Raw genomic sequence first — 20,306 nt, 5'->3', positions numbered from 1 at the left:
TCTCAGAAGGACGCCAACCGCGCGGACCGGGAATCCAACCATATTCCCAAGGACCAAAAATTTGAATAACAGTGGCGTGCCACTCGTAATCATGGTCACGTTTGATCCTTTCGCGTGCGGGAAAAAGTTTCCGCTGACTCGACCCCTCGGTGCCCGGAACGTATTTCAGTTTGGCATCGCTCACCTCACTTAACAGACGAATTTCGCCCCGAGGAGCAGCAAGGTTTCGAAGGCTAACACTTCACGGTTTACGGTTCCTACTATTGACATAATCCCCAAAGGAGTTGTTGAAGTTTTCAGGGGTATACCACTTCCTCTCAGCGGGATTTGGAACGTAACATGTCATCGTCGTCTCCCCCTTACTCCGCAGATAACATTACCTCAGTGCACGGAGATAATTCCCCGATAGTTGCGACACGGAACAACTGTGAGTATTGGTGGAAGATCCTTCATGACCAGCCAGCACATCGTAATAAAAGGAATCACCAAACTTGTACAATGGCAGCATAAGACCCGCCTCGAAGGCTCCAACCGTAGTCAGCAGGTGAAACTCATCAAACTGATACTTCGAGATGAGCTCGTAAGTAATATCATCCTCAGGGGCATAGAAACGAACCTCGAAGGCTTGAAGCTCATGCTTTTCCTTGAAAACTTCAAGGTCAATGTGCTTGAACGTAACTTTCTTCTTGCTGACCGAAACGCTGCGTATCACCGGGGCAACCTCATCCTCTTTCGCGGGATCGGACGAACCAACAAAAGCTTCGGAAGCTTTTCTTTTCAAAGGAGGATTCTTAGACGATTCAGCTCTCGGCGCACCACTTTTGGAGTTCTTCCTTTTGAAAGAAAGTACTGGAGGCGGCGGCAGAGGGTGCTGCACGGGCACTATGGAACGAAGAGGGGGAATATCGAAGGTGCCACCGCGAGGACGTGTCTGCGTACACCCCGAGTCATCACGAGGGCAAGAAGCAGCACGACCGGCATCGTTTCGAGACCCGCAAGGACTCTTCGATGGATCCCCTTTCCTAGGAGGAGAGGCCCTCGTCCCAGAAGAAGATGAAACTTTATTACCGCGGGGATCCACAAGCCCAAAGAAAAGGGGAAAATTGTGTGTACATATTTCACCATCAAACACGTGTATGTAGGAAGACACGTGGAGAGCATGCGGACCAAGCCATCAAAACATGATGACACACGCCCACAGCCAAGAAGCCCATCCCGTGGACGTCGGATCTTTGCTCGAACAAATCCAAGGGAAGAAGATAAGAGATGTATCAAAAACACGATGTACTGCGGAGCACCAAATAACTCCCGAAGAGTTACTTTATCTCATCCCCAAAAGAAGCCAAGATCAACGGTGAAGAAAAGGTCGACTGACATGGACGTGACAGGGGCAGAAGACACTTGTCTGACACGAGCATGCGTCTCAACTACCCGCATTAAACACTCTGAGCAATATAGGTGTCGATCAACCCGTGGAACGAACGAGGATTACTCTGCGTGATTAAGTAATGAACGAAGACCTCCGCGTGATGGACACAAAGCACAAGAAGATAAGGTTCCAACGGCCCTCAGAAACGGGTCCCACAATCTAACCCTATAAATACCCCTTCTCCACCAAGAGTAAGGGGGATCGGAAAAAAGAGTGGAGAAAAGAGAGAGAAGAATTGTAAGTGTAAGTTTATCTTTTACAATTCACAAACCAATGTAGACTCCAAAGTCATTCGACTACCTCTGTAATCATCAATGCATAGTGAAAACGATAACCCCGTGGATGTAGGCCTTAGTGCTGAACCACGTAAATCCGAGTCTTATTTACATTTCAGTACTATACGTTCATTTGATACTCCACGGATTTTACTTTTGTACTACGTTTTCTTTATCTTCCTCTATGTGAACGCCTCTAGTGATGATATTAGATGAGGCTATGATAAACCCGAAGGTTTTGAGCCAAGGAATCAGTAGTCATTTCATCAGTTCGAGTGGACACATAGAGTGCGAACATTGTTTGTGAACATATAGATGCCTGCGTGATTTACGTGTTCACAATGGTAAAACACTAAAATTATTTCAAAATTTCGTGTAGTTGGGATAATCTTGGGAGGTTGAATTTTTGAATCCAAGCCTCATTAATTTTATCGAAGATCAAGTTGTTGCATTTCTCTTTCTATAAACTAATGAGATCTAAAACGAAGAAGGAAGATTGGTAATTGACTTTGCTAATCAGAATAAGACTCTTCGAATCTTTTAATTTCAGTTGAGTTTTATGTTAGTTATACTATGATACTTGTTTTTTCTCTCATGTCTAGCTACTATTTGATGATTCTGAGTTCCAATTTGATGATATTGTTTGATAAATGATGCAAGATACAAATATGTCATTTTCAAAATTAAAAGGAAAAGAAGGAAGACCGAAAACTTAATGGTAAGATTAAAAACCCTCCAAAAAAAAATAGAGAACCAAGTGATTACGTGGCGCATATGCTTTGTTAGGATGTACAACTAGCCTAATTAACCACGTTGGATTGGGCGCAGAGTAGGGTGTTGTTACGGGCGCTGAATAGCATTTTCATTTTTTATCAGTGCTCTGAATAAAGATCAAATTGACCTAAGGAAAAATAGGAAATGGGGAATGAGAGAAAAAAATATCAAAATAAAAATTAGACAAATACTTGAATTTTTCTAAAAGGAAATCAATCAGACACAGAGATATTTTGGGTTCAAATCAAAAAATACCTGACGGGTACTTATATTGCTAATGAGTCCAATTATAGGACCCGCAATCAGACCCGGATCAATTTATTTCGGTTTGGTTTCGGTCAATCAGGTACCCATTGAATGCCTATACTTTAGCTAAACAAACTTAATTCACCAAAGAATTTGAGTTTGGTTTGAAAATCCAAATCCACTACTAAATCTAATAGTACCAGAAGCCCAATCAGATATGTTTTGCTTAGTATAACAACTTTTCAATTCTGAATAAAATCTTGTTTGTGGTTATACCTCGATATATCCTCAAGATGGCTCGAGGGTTGCTAAATATTTTGGATATGATTCATATGTATGTGCACTTTGGTGGTCTACGAGAGTTGCTTTTGCGCAATGACTCACCTCATAGTTGAGATCGGACCCTCACCATGATCGACTAACATTCCTGAATCGGATATCTCTCGTTTTCAGGTTGTCTCTTTCCGAGTCAAGTTAAAACAAGAGGGTAGTGATAGGTTTCACGAGCTTAGACGAGAAAAATGACATATAATGTTGAGTTAGGGTTTTTATTTCTCATTTTTAGTTTTCTCTAAATGAGGTAATGGAAAAACGTAAACCAAATGAGAGGATAAGAAAAGGACAAAAAGAAAATAACTATTTAGATATTTTTTTCTTCGAATTATATAATAGATATTTTAGTGGAGCATATCAAGGAACTAACCAACGAATTCTTGAATCGTATTTGTATTTTTCTCTTGAACAAATTATAGAGTTGTAAATATTTCTCGAAATTGACTTATGTAAATCTCTATGCCTATCCAGTGAGATTAACAAATCATAGAGACGTAGAAATTTTTCCTGGAACATGAGTTATGTAAAACTCTAAGCATATATAATCAAAGGTCCATCAGCCATTAACTCCGTCATTTTTACAGTTTATTCGATTATCCACCAATTTTACCGAAGGTCCATCAACCAGAGTACTCGTCTTGAATGTTATTTGTAAAGCAATAACAATGTTGTTTTCCCTTACAATTTCTGAATAAAAATAAATTTACAAAAATCAGATTAACCAATACATGCTTTAGTAATCACACACAATAATCAACCCTTAACTGAGAAACCTTACATATCAGGCATTTAGGTAACGCCAAAAACAATTTGTAAAATTGCATTTGGATTGAGCAATCATCATTTTGCAAACTTTGTAAGTAGATCCATATGATATTTTTTCGGCCAATAAAAATCCATACTATCTATTACATGAATTTCCACGTCACATATAAGTTTGCCGCCATAAATTTTCCTTTGGCGGTAATTTGTCCCGCTTAAGTTTGTAAAGTTGCCGCCACAATTTTCCGTGGGAGGTATTTTTTTTACTGCGAAAATTGGATTTTGGTAATTGGTGTGAATTTTTTCGTACGCGTAACTACAAACGATGGTTTTCAGCAGCTGGTTTATAACCATAAGATCTTGAGTCTCAAACTTCGGATCTTTCTGATTGTGATACGTGGCTTCTATCGATGGCAGCGAGGTAGTCCAATCTTATAGTCCAGCCACACCAAATAATACGCTGGGAGAAACATAGGTCACTCCGTCCCATTATTTCTTCTCCTCCTTTTCATCTTCAAAGTTCCCTGAAATTCAATTATCCAAATACCCCTAGTCACCATTTCCTGGTTTGATTCCTCTCTTCTCAACAACTACTTCCTCTGGTTCCCCATCTTCTTTCTCTTCAATTTCTGGTGTTTTCTCTTTTCTTCTTCTTCTACTTCGATCATATGAAGAAGTTGTTTAAACTTGAAAATCCAAGGATTCCAACCGAAGTAAGGGCAAAAGGTAATTTTCTGCTCTAATTTTATCTTACAACTTTGATTTCGATTTTCGGTAATGTTTTTCTTTAATCGATCGTTGAATAGGACCCTTTATTTGGTTGTTGATTTCCGGGTGTGGGTTGTGATTTTGGTTCAGATTTTCATGTTATTGTTGAAACAGAAGATCTCTAACACTCATAGTCTCATAGTCTCATATCAATCTCTCCCCTTCTCTTCGATTTAGCTGAAGGAGTAATTTTGCTTTCTCAATTTTACTGATCCGTATTCTATTTGTTTGTCTACTATCAGGTTTCCAGCGAAGCTGGAAAGGGCTTTGATGTGACAAATTTCTGGTAGCTTCATCAATGTTCGATCATATGCCCCACAGGCCTGTATTGGTCATGCCTTTTATGAGGTAAATCTTGTCACTGTGATATTGGTTTTGATCGGTTTCTCTTATTAATTTGACTTGCATAAGTTGCTAAAATTTTTAATTTGTATACGATGGATTCATATTATCTGTTTGCTGGTTAGGGTACTATAAGTTAGCTTTCAATTTTGCACCTTACAGTGTGTAGGTTGAATAATTGGTTTTTAAGAAACATATTGTCGCACTGATTTGGATTCAACTGTCGTAGGTTCAATTCCCTGATCTATATGTTTACTTTTCAATTTAATCTCCTGATTTAATCTAAAATCTCTTCTTGTTTCTCAGAAGTTTTGTTTCTCTGGATTTGATGAATTAGGTTTCAATTGTCTTATCTACGGGCATTGTTACATTTTCTGTTATTTGTTCTAAATCATTATCAGAGGTGAAGGAATTAGAATATTAGATTTAAAAACCTAACAAAATTAGTGATATAGATTTAATGTGTTATTCAAATTCTGGTTTGCAGATAAATGTTGAGATATAAACCAGTTATTGATAACAAACAATGAATTTATGTAATCTAATTGAGTTTAAATTGTTCTGTGTTTTCGGTCTTGTCTGTTCCGTAGGTTGATGTTAATCCTTAGTTGTTCTGCACTTCTTTTTATGGACTCTCATAGATGGTCTTCTATTCACAGAATCACTCTCGTTCTCGCAGCACGCTCAAAACTTGCCTTCCGTCTATTACCACTGACTTCTAAAGGTAATTAATGATGATGTTTGGTTGAACAATCGAACCGAAGTTGAGTAGTGCATCAACATGAGTTTCAGAATTTTTATTTTGTTCTCTTTGACAAGGAATAAGTCAAATTTGTTTGCTTTATTGGACTGTGAAGCTTCTCTTTGTGCTGATAGCTAAGCAACATAATTACCATACAAATTTACCCATGTTTCTTTCTTGAGACTCAATCTTTTTGATGTGACGGCTCACTTGAACTCCCCTTGTACAAAATATTGACTGTGCAATTAAATTACTTGGATTGTTTACTGTATATTCGACTGTTAAGTCCCCGGATCTTGTGAGTATCCTCTTTGGAGAGTCTCATATGTATAAGCATATCCTGAATTGGTATTATCAACTTATATATATAAATACATGAATGTTGTAGATTCCTATTAACTGTTTGTGAAAGTAACCGAGTCAATTATGTTTTTGAAACTTACAAATTAAAATACAGTCTTAACTGCCATATGAATTGATCTTGATCTACTTTATATTCCATGATTCTTACATTTTCATTTATTAAGTATTTAAACAAGTCCTTCATGCTGTTTTTTCAGACTCCTCTGGTAGCAAAAAGTTAGAATGCTTTCATAAATTTTGTATTCCGTACCCTCTCATCTAATATTTTGTCGTACCACATCAGCTGATGTTTGCGCGATTCTACTTGAATGTAATTTCATATGAATTAAATCAATTGTGTACGTTTTTGTTAGACTTGAACTCCGACTTGCTTTGCGATTAACTCATTTTCATTCGTGTGCATTATGTTGTATAATTCACTATATTTGTTGTAAGTATAATTAAGCTATTTGTTACCAACTAAAACTCCCGTTGATTTTTAATTTACTGGAGCATTTTTAATTTATTATTCTTAACTCAGACTATGTTTTTAGGGATCTTAATGATTTACAATTTTACATCTTAAACTGCTCATCAAATTGATAATTTTTATCCTTTATGTTCATAGGATGGATTTCCAAGACTTCACTTCTGTTGACAAGAGGTGGATAGGACTTCCAAGAGACGACGATGCTTTCATTGCAGGAGTCCATAAGTTCATAGACTCTAGTCGGATTTAGAATCCGGGAAAAAAAATTGGTGTTCTTGAATAGAATATTATGTAAATGACCATTTGTATTAACATTTCAAGCACAACAGGTTTTCTATATATCAAAGATGTATATGATCAACAAAAGGAAGTGGTTATAAAATCGCAACCTCGTCGGTCTTTCAATATTTTGCAGGACTTGGTCAGTTATCAACTGCAAATGCCTTACAAAATGGAGGACGGGTTTCTCCGTTTCTCTTACTAGGGTGGGGGTGTTACGAGTCTATCACTGCGGAAGATGCGCTATGAAATTACTCTTGACATCGGGAGAGTTCATATTTTTAATCTTTGTAAACTTTTAAGGAGTCTTTAATGATTCCTATTTTTAATCTTTTGCAAACTTTAAACTTTCAAGGCACTCGTTTCCTTAAATCATATCCTTGGATGATAATTTAACCGGAGTGTTGTAAGGATCTAAACTTCCTTACCTATGAAAGAGAAGAGTAGTAGTCGAAATTCCCTAACTTAAAAATAACATTTTCTTGTTCTGAAAAAGATAGATCAAGAATGAGTATGATAGTAGCAAATTTTTATTCAATCAATGGAAACTCAATGAAATTTCGTTAATGGAAACTCAAGGAAATTTCGCAGGATATTCTTACTTTTTCCTTCTAATTTCTAGCAAATTTCTTTAATCTAACAAGCTAATCGAAGTACACTCAAGGTGATTTGTTGTCATCCAGAGTAAGAGTAAAAAACATCAAGCTAATTTTTTTTCAAGCACGTTATTAACAAAACAAAGAAAAACATAATTGCAAAGGACCTCGAACATGTAGTATTTCACAGACATACTCATTCAAATGAAAATAATCTTTTTGATACGGAACCAAGAAAGTTTAATCTAAATGTCAATAGTTAAAAATAAGTGTTTTGACAGTAAACATAATTTGGTTGGTGCTATTTGGTTGCTCAAACCGTTGGCAATCATAGTTGTTGGCTTTAGTTCCCGAAGGCTTAAGCATCTAGGAGATCAGTTAATTGCCGAAGCTTAGTTTCAGATGTCTAAGGCTACTAGTGCATTCCGTGTAGTTGGCATATGTTTATTGCTAAAGAGTTTGGAAATTAATGAAAACAATAGTTGCAATTAACCTATTGCCGGATTATATAGGAACTAGTAGTTTCCTTTGCCTAGTTCCTAAAGCATTAGATCACTAGTGTATTTCATGTAGTTGGCCTATATTTGTTGCTAAAATATTCAGAAACTAATAAAAATAGTAGTTGCGATCTACTTATTGCCGAAGTTTAAAGCAACTGCTAGTTGCCTTTGACTAGTTTCGAAAGCATTTGGCAACTAATTTTTTGAGGCAGTTGCGAGATTTTAGTGGCCTTTGCTAGGATTTTTTGTAGTGTTCATTGGGATTGTGAAGCCAGATCGATACTACTTTTATCGTAGTTGTGTGATCTGATCATGCATCTTCTATCGTACGAGTACAATCTATTGATTGGCTTGAGATCATGAGAGTTCTCCGATAGGCAAGATAAAGAAGTCACAAACATCTTCGTCTCACTGTTTGTGATTCCTCAACAAACCGCTTGTGTTGTTAAGAAGGATTGTTGAGAGGTGATTGATTAATATAGGCTGTTCTTCGAGAATATAAGACCGGATTATCAATTGGTTCATGTTCACCTTGATTTTATATCTTAAGACGGAACAAAACCTAGGGTTTTCTGTGGGAGACAGATTTATCCTTTGATAGACTTTTCTATGTGAGACAGATTTGTTTATTATCAAGTCTGCGATTTTGGGTTGCAGCAACTCTTAGTTGTGGGTGAGATCAGCTAAGGGAATCAAGTGCGCAGTATCCTGCTGGGATCAGAGGCGTAGGAGTACAACTGTACCTTGGATCGGTGGGAGACTGACTGGGGTTCAACTATAGTCCAGTCCGAAGTTAGCTTGTAGTAGGCTAGTGTCTGTAGCGGCTTAATACAGTGTGTATTCAATCTGGACTAGGTCCCGGGGTTTTTCTGCATTTGCGGTTTCCTCGTTAACAAAACTTCTGGTGTATGTGTTATTTCTTTTCCGCATTATATTTTTATATAATTGAAATAATACAAATTGTGTGGTAAGATCATCAATTGGGAATCCAACCTTTGGTTGTTGATTGATATTGATTGATCCTTGGATATTGGTCTTTGGTACCGTCCAAGTTATTCCTTGTGTTTCATTAAAGACTCGCTATTGTTTTAGCTTGAGTAAATCAAATCAAGAGAGAGATATTAACTCCTTGAGATACTTTAATCTAGATTGAGTCTGACTGTCTAGTTGATTCTCTAGCAAAGTATTTCGGAGTTAGTCCATAGAGATTGCTAAGCGAAATATTGGGTGGTGTTGTTAGACCCCCGCTTTTTCACAAACAAAAACAAAAAAAAAATTCTTACTTAGTTTTGTTGTTGTTCTTCTGAAATAATCTGGTTTCTTCTTCCTCTTCTTCGTATCAACAAATTCCAAATCGAAACAAAAAAAATCAAAAATAAGAAAATACCAAAATCATAAAATCGAAATCAATAAGCTTAAACAACAACAGATTCGTACCTAGATTTGTATTTCTTCTTCTAAAACGATGTTGTTTAAGCTTCCTCTTCTCAGTATCAACGAATTAAAAAAAAAATCAGTAGATCGAACGTTAAAAAAACCAAAATCAAAAACCTAAAAGAAAAAAAAACAAAAACAGCAAAAGCATACCTGGATTATTGATTTCATCTTATCGGATCTGCAAAAATCTTCTCAAAATCAACAATCAGCAACAAAATAGGTTTGACGAAGCTCTAGTTTAATCCCGTGAATCAAACAAATGATGTAGAACAACATAAACTCTGTAATTGTGCTTCTTCTCGGGATGAAACAGATCAAACAAGTGATTGAATAATCGTAACCTAATCTCAGAGCTCTGAAAAGAGAAGAAGAAATAATATCTGATTTGTTTTTCTGTTTCTGTTACTGTATAAAATAACCATAAATAGTGGAGGTTATTTTTGGTATTTTTGGATTAATTTAAAAAGTTGATGACGTCAGAAAATCCGGTAGAATTAAAAATTTGGCCCCAAAAATAAAAGTTTTGGGCCTAGAAATATCAAAATGTGAAAGAATGGAATTGATAGTGAAGGATCCATTTTGTGGGGCTTGTATATGTTGAACCCATATAATAGGGGGTTATAGTATTTTTCTCATTTTAGAAATTACAATATCATTTCACTTAAGGGCAACTCCTATGGAAAAGAAAACCATCCACATCTTTGTGATTCTCCACATCTTGTGGACCAAAAAACACTACTATGGATGAATTTATCATCCATATGCTTGTGAAGTCCGGATAGTACCCCTAAAATTTGAGGAGGTTGTTATGGAGTAGTTCATCCGGTCATATGCTGACTGGACACCCCATTCGGACATTTAGTGTCCGGATATATATTTTTTAAAATTTATTTTCCTTATCCGGTCACTTACTAACCGGATGGAACTAATTTTTTTACCATCCCGCCACTCACCAACCGGTAGGAGTTTTCCTTTCTCGAATAATGCAATTATATATCCACTCCTAGGTAAATGCAACAGTTTCAGTTAGAATTAGCAACATCAATTAGTGTTGCAAATTGAGTAAATTATTCTTATGACCCTATATATTATGGGTCTTACTCTTATGACCCTAGGGCCATACAAATAATTATGTAAATTATCCTAAAGGCCCTAACATATATTGAAAAATTAGATTACCAAAATATCCTCTAATAAGAAATTATTATATGTTGTCCCCATTTCTTCCTTCGCAACTCCTCACTGTCAAAAACAAAATCATTCTCAGAATTTTTTTTTGATAAACCAGACCATTCTATGATTCTTCTGTAAAAAAAAATCATTCTCCGACTCTTCTGTAATCGTCAACATAATATTCATCGTCAATATCGATAGAAACCTAAATCAATGTATTCATTCTTTTGTGAAACAAGACATTCTTTTATTCTTTTGTAGTCTTCATCATAATTCTTCTGTAGTCTTCATCATAATCGTCGTCGTCACCGTCAAAATAATTGATAAACAACAAACAATAAATCAGCGAAAAACGAAATTAAAAGAAAAAAATGGTGAAAAAATCTCAATTAGAACCTTGTAACAACAAATCTAAAATGATTAGCAAAGAAATTGAAGTCGAAATTGAATCTGATTCAGAAAATACATAATCAGATGAAGAACAAACCGAGGATCAAGTAAAAAAACAAGCAATAAATGGTATAAGATCTGTTGATTTGTACACAATTCATTGTATTTGTGGATATCTTCTACAGGGACTAAAATTTGTGCTTCTTTTTTTTAGCTTGAAACATCAAATAAGAAGAAATCTAAGAGATGTAAGAGCAAAAAAATGGAAGCAGATGAAGAAGAAGGTATAAAAGCTTTTGTTTTCTCTTCTTGTTGATTCTTCCCGCATGAAAACTAAATTTTAGGTATTTTTCAGCAAAAATCAAATGTGTGAATAAATCAATAGTTGTGAATATAACCTATACAAAAACGGAAGCAGATGAAGAATAAGGTACTAAATGATTTTGTTTTCTCTTCTTTTTTAGGTTCTTCAACATCAAGCACTAATTTTTTCACATATTTATGGCGTCGAGATTTAAGGATTTCTGTAGGATATTTTCTTCTTCTACTGTCTTAAATTTGGAGCGATCTCGTCTTGAATCCATAGAATTGGACGTGCTTTACAAACTTGTAAGTTTTGATTCGTACGTGTTTTCTTAGTTTTCCTTGATAGTTCACTTTCCTTATCTTGTATTTTGGAGTAATCTTGTATGAGCTTATCTTTGTATATGAAATTGACCTTCTTGTGGACAGGAATATCAAGCTGAACAAGAATCATAGGGATGAAATTTTTGCAAGGGTATTAACTAGCAATTGGTTTACCCTTAATCAGTTAGTAAAGGTAGTACTAAAATCTCTTCCCTTTCTTTCTTTTTATCTCTATTGTATTATTAATGTCTTATTTTTATTGTTATACTAGATTCCCATGGTATACAACTGTACTTTGCCGCTATACTAGATTTCGTGCATATTTCCTCCACAAAATCGAGTCGTGCATATTTTCTCCACAGATCGAGTGTTGGATGATTGTTCATGTGCTGCAAAGAATAATGATTGTGAAGATTTCCTACATATATTCTAGTTGTGAGTATTCCCTCCACGGTTTCCAGTTGTGTATATTTTTCGCACATTTTGAAGTCGAGGATTTTTTTATGCACATGAATCTTGCATCTCGATTTTCATACAAAACTGTGTGAATATGCCCTGCACATGAAGTTTTTTCATGTTTTGTATCATGTATAGGATAACTGATGCTAAAACTATCTTACATTTAGTATCATGATTTTATTTTTCAATATAAGAATCAACTGAAGAAATAAGCTCATTTACATTTAATTGGTAACAAAAAAATATGTAGAGAAATAAACCAAATGATGAAGAAATCGCGGAAGTAATACCTATCCGGAAGTATAATCATTTAATTAGTATATTTTATGCACATATTGAAGTTGTACTTGTTTCTTTATGAGTATTTGAATCTAGATCAAAAAAGGAAGAAATCTTGAATCGTACTAGCAAACAAAGTTGATTAGATGCTGAATAATTACATGTTAGAGAACATTTAGCAAAGAAAAATACTAAAATGCTCTTGTTTTCTCTTGAATCCTGTTATTAGGAGGGAAAGAATCGATACCAGGAGGGAAGGAATTTGGCCAAATTCTAGTCAATGTACGTCCAAAGTCCGATACAAAGAAAATAAGTAAATATTTTCAATATTCCCAACCTACCCACACGAACCTTTAACCGTTCTCAATCCTTCTTTCCAAGAGTCTATTGTATTCCTGTTTATCTCTTCGTCCAAAAGAAAAAAAAAACTAATCTTTAAAAAAACCTATTAGAACACAAAGATTTTATTGGGCGTTTCTTTACTGTAATTACTAATGTCTGTTGACGTCGCTCCTGATCAGTAAAAAACTTCCTAGTTTTTTACTTCTCTTTTTGCAGGAGTCAATCTTTTTTTTGTATGTGTGCAATGTATCGGTAATGGTGTAGAGATTTTACTTCAATTGTTTCTGCTAGCATACCTTAGTTACAGGCTATTGACATGAGGGGATGTTGATCACAGAGAAGTGAATTATGTTTTTATATAAACTATAAATTTGCAGACGTATGACTGTACTCAAACTATTTTTCATTGATCACTTTTGTTTGGGTATATGTTATACTAATTTTATATTCCAATGATGTGTCCGTATAATTAGACTATGTTCCATAGAAAAGTTATAAATGTCTTTGCATTCTCTGTACAGAAATCTTGAATACAACGAGAATGATCAACTGGTACCATTAGCACATGAATTCTCGGACCTTACCAAGTACTTCCAGACCGAAGAGGTACGTTGTCTCTCATAAAGGTATTTTATGATCCGTTTAATTTTGAACATACCTAAGTTTAGTTGATGTTTAACGCACTTCGACATTCCTTATTTGCACATGTATTTGATTCGAAAACGGAAGCTGCTATGTGGACTACGGAAATAGGGTTAACTCTCAACTGTGTGATAGTGAAATCGTCTTCCAAAATTCAAAACATGGTTATGCAATGTGAAAGAAGCCGCAAATTTTCTGATCATAGAAGCAAAACTTATATGCCCAAGACAACGGCAAAGAGGAAAAGAAAGCGTGGTACCATTAAATGTGACTGTCCATTTAAGATAAATAGTAGTTCCAACAAGGATGGAAAATGGGTTGTTCGGGTGAAATGTGGTTATCATAATCACTCTTTGCCAAATGCACTTACGGGACACTCATACCCAGGTAGATTGAACGAAGAAGAAATGGTGCTTGTTGAAGATTTAACTAAAGCAGGTGTTAACCCTCGTGGTATTCTCACATTACTGAAAGAAAAATTTCCGAATAATCATTCGACTATGAGAACAATTTACAACGCCAGGGCAAAGCTTAACCTTATCGCTTGTCAAGGAAGGAATGTAATGCAACAATTCATGTTGTTGTCTCAAGAACGACATTACACAGTGGAATATAGCTATGATGAGGAAACCAACGAGGTAACAGATCTTTTCTTTGCTCATCCTAAGTTTGTGAAGCTTGCCCAGTGTTTCCACGAATTTCTTATATTGGATTGAACCTTTAAGACCAATAGGTACAAGTTACCCCTTCTTCATATGGTTTCTCATACATCAACCGGAGCGACATTCACAGTTGCAGTTGCCTTTTTGAATAGAGAACAAGAAGAAAATTACGCATGGGAATTAGAGTGCGTAAAATGTCTGTATAGAGAAAATGAGATACCTTCTGTCTTTGTGACCGACAGAGAAATTGCTTTGATAAACGCAGTTGAACGTGTTTTTCCACATGGGACTCATCTTTTATGTACATGGCATATTGGAAAGGCAGTACTTTCACAAGCCCAAAAACATTATAAGATTAAATCAGCTCTTGAAGAAAAGGAAGAAATGACAATCAACCACAAGGACGACAATTCAAGTATCGTTAAAAGCAAGACAAAGAAAGAGATTCTCCAAGAAAAACAGGAAAAAAGACAAATTATGTTGGATACATTTATCGATGATTGGCATAGCATTACGTGGGCGCAGACCAGGAAAGATTATGAAGAAGCATGTAAGAAATTCATCGTTCAGTGGGAGCCTGAGTATAAGGGCCTGGTTGATTATGTCACAACAACTTGGTTAAAACCGTACAAAGAGAAATTTGTTTATGCTTGGACGAATGAAGTAAAACACTTCGACAACGTCGCAACGAGTAGAGTTGAGAGTGCACATCATAAGTTGAAGTTGTATCTAGGTTCTTCTGGTGGTACATTTCTTAGTTGTTGGATAAAGGGTCATATAAAACACGAGAATGAATTTGTGGGAGTCGTGGAAAATTTTGAAAAGAGCGCAACACAAACAATGCATGAGCATATGGAGTACCCAATGTTAAAAGAAATTCAAAACTTTGTGTCTCACAAAGCAATTAGTTATCTAATTGATGAGTTTAGGTCAGCTGAGTTGGTTAAAAATGGATTTCCATGTGACCATGTCAAGCGGAAAACACTAGGAATTCCTTGTGCTTGTGAGTTGTTAGCGATGAAGACCTCTGGTGATGTCATTCCTCTAAATTCAAGCATTTGAAGACTTGCCTGAAATTCAAGCCCTTCGGGATACATGGGAACGTGCTCCAGATAATGAACGAGTTAAGATTCGAGCTGATATCAAGCCAATAGTATTTCCAGGAACTACTAATCTCTTGGAGCCAAAAGTGTCAGAAGTGCAAAGAGGTCGGATGTCCAACAAACAAAGGATGATTGAACTATAAAAGGAACCCATCAGAGTTTGAGTATACTGCAGCAAATACGGCGATTAAAGCAAAATATATAGTTCAAGGGAGAACAAATATAACAACAGATGCTAAGACTGGCAACCAAATCAATAAGAATTATATGCTCCAACTGCCACCCAAGATGCAACAATATATTGCTGCAACACAAGAGGTTCCAAAAGATGGAAGTTGTAGCTATCATGTTGTGTTTAAACAACTCAATATGAAGACCAAACATTATGATCCTATCAAAGAACTGCGAGATTCAATGCTTAAAAACATAGATGCCTATGAGCAAATGTATCTTCAGATGTGGGGGGAGAAAGGAGTTGCGGAATTGAGAACTAGTGTCGAAAACCCATGTCCAGGGGATACTAAGCACTGGATGATGATGCCTGAGGCTGGTTTTGTGATTGCAGAGACTTTCGCGACAGTTGTTGTTTTGCTTTCCGGAGAACAAAGCTTAACTTTTGTACCAACACAGATGAAACCTGATCGAAAAACTGAGAAACGACTTGTTTGTATGGCTTTTGTAGACGGTAATCATTTTATTGGTCTTAAGTTTAAGCGGAACTCACCTTTGCCGGACACTCCGAAATTTGTTTTTTGGGAGAAAATCTTCACTGATCATGCTGCCGAGTGGTTGAAACCTTATGATGCCAGAATTAAGAAGTATAGAAACATCATGGGTTTGCAGAAAGAAGAAGCACGATATCGATCAATAGATTGAAGGAGAAGTATCGGCATTTGCTCCCTTTCTCTTATTAGGTCAGTATCAACTCTTATATATTTATATGGGTAGTAGTAGTATGGAATTTATCCAACTTTGTTCAACTGTGTTTCCTTCAATAAAGTAGAGTAATAGCAAGTTTAATTAAAGGTCTTTGTCTTTGGAGTTGTCCGACTCATTGCAGCAATTTATGAATTTATGTAGTTGTTGTTTTGTCTTGTTTTTAATGTTAATCAGATACACTTACAAGTACTTTTTTGATTGCCACGTACAACAAACTGAAATGTTTGTCATTTTTAAGTTGCAAATGATAAGGGTTGGGAGTAAATTAAGCAGATACACCAGCTTCTTCCAAAACTGCTTCAGTTTGGTGACGCTCTCTCATGTAATTTCAGATGGATTTGATGCTATGCTCAGTTCTGGTATTTGCAGTTTTACTATGGTCTCCTGCCATACGAGTCCTTATCACACCTTTTTAATTAAAACAAAAAACCTCTGTTCTGTCGCACTATATGGTGTTATCTACGATGTACTTCCAGAGTTTGTTTTGTAATTACAGAGTTCTCTTTTTTTACAGCTGCAGGGGATTTTTAATTTTTGCGTATAATAAGATTTGTCGCTGTGGAGAGAGTTTATTCGTTAATTGGGAGTTGTGTGGCTAGTAAACGTAACCTTGATTAATATCAAGGATATTATAGACATTTCATCGTTTTATTAAGAGGTCAATGCCTCCTCAAAATTTATATTTCCCTCCTCGCATCAATTTTTTCCCTCCTAATAACAAGACTCTTTCTCTTTTTGTGGATTTTTTCTTCACAACTCAAACTTGTGGATGCTTCCTGCACAAAATTAACTGTGGATAAATCCTGCACATAATGAATTGTGGATATATCCAAAGATGACTTAAGTTTATTTTTATTGTTAGTCATAAAAATAAAATGTTTGTATTTGTTTTTGTAGCTTCATCTGCATCTAGGCCATATAAAACGACTGTTAGTAATGCTTGATTTGCATCGAGTTTGTTATGTAGTTATCTAATAAAAATAAAAAAACTCAGTAATATATCCCTGCTCGTATATGTTGTGTGACTCGACCATGTACTGTTTGATGTTAAGTTGTTATATCATAACCTTGAACAAGTAGTTTTCCAAAAAAAAAAAAATCCCATTAACTCCGTTGTACTGTTTGCACTCATAAAAAGTTGCATCCAGAGAATGCATATGATGAACAATTCTAAATTGGAGAAAATCTTCATCCTTAGTTTTATGGTTTGAAGAATTTGTACGTTTATATGAGTGCAGGTGTTGATTTCCTACACATATTCTAGTTGTGAATATTTCCTGCACGGTTTCGAGTTGTATATTTTTCGCACATTTTCAAGTTGAGGATAGTATATTTTTCGCACATTTTCAAGATATTACTACTAGCTAAAAGTACCACTGGCGAGCATCAGAAATATTCACAATAAGGATATGTGAGTAATATCTTCACAGAATGAATTTTAGTTTATTTCTACTTGAAAATGTGCAAAAAAAAATTGTGTGAATAGTATCTACAGAAAAATATGGTGTGAGTAATATCTTCACAGAATGAATTTTCAAAATGGGTATATTTTTTGAACATCTTCACGGTTTTCAGTTGTGTATATCATCACAGTTGGTAAACTTAAGTTTGTCACTCATTGTAGGTTTGGAAACTGGAATGCAGGACACCGATGCATATGAGCAAGGAGATTATGGTGAATTTTCGTCAAGGCTGTAAAAATAATCATCACTCGAGACTTCTTCTAGCTCCAACTTCTATGATGGTTGAGATAATGTTGCTTACAACCGAGGTTAAACTGTTAACTCCTCATCGATTTTTATCTCAGATATGCAGCATTGTGAAGTTTCAATATCAAAGAGGCAGTAAACTCTAGACGGTAGCAAATATAAGTTGCAGCAGCTGATCATGGAGACTCGACGTCACAAATTTATTTGGTTAGTTTAGTGTGTCTGTGCAAAGGGAACCATTGGAATTGGATACACAAATAGAACACGCAGATTTCACACACGTGCACTCAACTTTCAGGGTGGTAGTAGTAGTAGTTGTTGTTGTCGTTGTGAAGTGTAATACTGTTAATGAAGAGATGGAGATATTATTTTCGTTCAATCTTCATCATGAGAAATTTCAGTTCATTCATCTACCAACTAAAAGTACCACTGGCGAGCAACAAAAATATTCACAACTAGAATATGTGAGTAATATCTTCAAAGAATGAATTTTAGATAATTTGTACTTGAAAATGTGCGAAAAATAGTTGTGTGAATATTATCTACACAAAAAATGGTGTGAGTAATATCTTCACAGAATGAATTTTAGGTAATTTGTACTTGTTGTTTAATTGGTACTTGTTGTGCAGATATATGTGCTTTAGCTCATATAGATTTGTGTAAAATTTCATGTTGATATATGAAAAATCTACAGAGAAACAAATGTGTGAATAGTTACTGCAAAGAATAAAACGTGTGGATAAATTCTTCACAGAGTAAATTTCTGCACATAATATAAGCAAGTTAAAAAGAGTTGATTTTAAAAAGAGTTGAGATACATTTCAAGTTTGTTTAAGATGTTACGTTCAATTTTTATTTTTGATCCCAATAGTTTCTTTGATAATTATTCAAAAATAAACAGAGAAGAATAAATTTGTGCATGATCCCTACACATAAAAACTCTGTGAATAATTTCTTCACATGGTACCTTGACATAAAAACCAATCCACTCTAAAAAAAAATAATTATTCCTTCTGAAGTAAACAAAAGAGTAACATGAAAAGAAAAAAAAATGTGTAAAAAGCTAAATTTAACATCTCAGAAAAAATAAAAAAACTATATAAAAATGTAGTTCAAACTAAAAAATTCACTTATAAGCCAGAGTATTTTCCCAATCCATGTCCTCTTCTTCTACCAGTTGTGATTGGAGCTTCACCAGGAGGATCTGGATATCTCTTGTTGTGAAAAGTTGACTTTCTACAGTTACCACACATCCGTTTCTTCCTTGGCTTCTCAGAACGAGGTATATACCTTTTTTTTTTGTCTTCCAAGTCCTTTAATAACAGAAGGAGCGTTGACCTTAGTGCTTTCATTAACTTCATTCGGTTTCTTGACATCGGGAATAAGAGCAATTGGATGTGAATAGGCATTACGATAACACTCACTTGTAAAACCAGGATCAATGTAAACGTATACAGTGTGTGTATTGTACCTACAAAAAATAAAAAGGACTCATCAGTTACTAACATTCTAAAAAACATGAGCCAAAAAAAAAATCTCCATTTACAAGTTCTCGTGGCGAACGAAGCACACTATAAACAAAAACAACAACAAAAAATCAAAAAAGAAGATACAAAGTAACTTCAGAATTGTGTATGTATCCTCCACAGGAAGAAGTGTGTATATTTCCTCCACAGGAAAAAAACTGTGCATACTACCTCGACAGGAAAAAACCTTAACAGTGTAACGGTAAGGAGCACTCTTTACGATTGGATATGGATAACCGGTGTAGATGCAATGCTTATCTATAGCTGCACGAACTACATTGAATCCTACTAGAAACTGTTGGCCAACATCACCAAGAACATTCTCCCACTCCTTTAATCTCCTAGAAAATTGAGTGATTAATGTCTTCACATAATAAATTTTAGTTAATTTTAGTCGATAATGAAAGTACTTCAAAGAAAATTCTCTGCTTATGTCTTCAATTACTGAAAGACATGGATGCGTCAAATCATGAGGTATGGCAAATAGTTGATATGCATGTTTAAGATCATATCTTTGTATGCATGTTTATGTTGATATGTCTATATGTTCTGCAGAAAATTAGTTGTTCGAATAGTATATACACACAAAAAATGTGTGATTAAAGTCTTCACAGAATGAAAATCATATATACCTTCAAAAAGTTTCACAATCACCACAATTGCTTCAATAATCTAATTAATCTCAGCAACAACAATCACCACATTTTACATCTTCATCACCTCATTATCACAAATCCACAACAAAAACGATTCGAAATGGCCAACATCTCTAGATATGAAAGCGACGACCACGAAAGATAAAAGAAAATCATTAACAATACCTGGATACGACACACTATCCTTAGAACCTCTAGATTCAGTAGCTGCATCGGGTCATTTTCTTTCATTTCGTTAATTATCTCCTTAGTTTCTTGGATAGTCTCTACACCTAAAAACACCTTGTGAACAACCATCAAAATCAAAATTAGTATACATTCATCAAAATACTTTTCTAAAATAATTGAAACAACAATTGGAGGCTGAGTCACCCAAATTCAAAACATGACAATTAGTAAAGTGAATTGCAACAATTGTAAGATTGAAATCTTATCTTCATAAGTACCAAATCCAAAATCATGAATTAGAGAATACTTTATTGAT

General features: G+C 35.2%; 1 protein-coding gene and 1 long non-coding RNA gene across 2 annotated transcripts; both read left to right on the top strand.

Annotated features, from left to right (window-relative positions):
* The first annotated feature begins 4,337 nt into the window (after positions 1-4,337).
* On the top strand, positions 4,338-7,111 carry LOC113292812. The gene is made up of 4 exons (XR_003331884.1): positions 4,338-4,545; positions 4,830-4,935; positions 5,589-5,653; positions 6,642-7,111. It is a non-coding gene; the product is annotated as an uncharacterized LOC113292812 (long non-coding RNA).
* Positions 7,112-13,388: 6,277 nt separating this feature from the next.
* LOC113294891 lies at positions 13,389-15,135 on the top strand. Its single transcript, XM_026543263.1, has 3 exons — positions 13,389-13,865; positions 13,953-14,892; positions 14,945-15,135. Exons 1-3 carry the CDS (start codon positions 13,389-13,391, stop codon positions 15,133-15,135), a joined length of 1,608 nt encoding a protein of 535 aa, XP_026399048.1.
* The last annotated feature ends 5,171 nt before the right edge of the window (positions 15,136-20,306 follow it).

Source organism: Papaver somniferum, chromosome 7, assembly GCF_003573695.1.
Source record: "Papaver somniferum cultivar HN1 chromosome 7, ASM357369v1, whole genome shotgun sequence".
In the NCBI taxonomy this organism is placed as follows: Eukaryota; Viridiplantae; Streptophyta; class Magnoliopsida; order Ranunculales; family Papaveraceae; genus Papaver; species Papaver somniferum.
Note: the sequence above shows the minus strand (reverse complement) of the source record. Positions and strands in the feature narration are given on the sequence as shown.

Bases quoted from the DNA above. Each gene is read 5' to 3' on its own strand.
- LOC113294891 (XM_026543263.1), top strand. From the start codon at position 13,389: ATGGTTATGCAATGTGAAAGAAGCCGCAAATTTTCTGATCATAGAAGC. The intron at 13,866-13,952 runs GTAACAGATCTT...TGAACCTTTAAG, and splicing joins ATGATGAGGAAACCAACGAG to ACCAATAGGTACAAGTTACC. The intron at 14,893-14,944 runs GTGAGTTGTTAG...TCTAAATTCAAG, and splicing joins ACTAGGAATTCCTTGTGCTT to CATTTGAAGACTTGCCTGAA.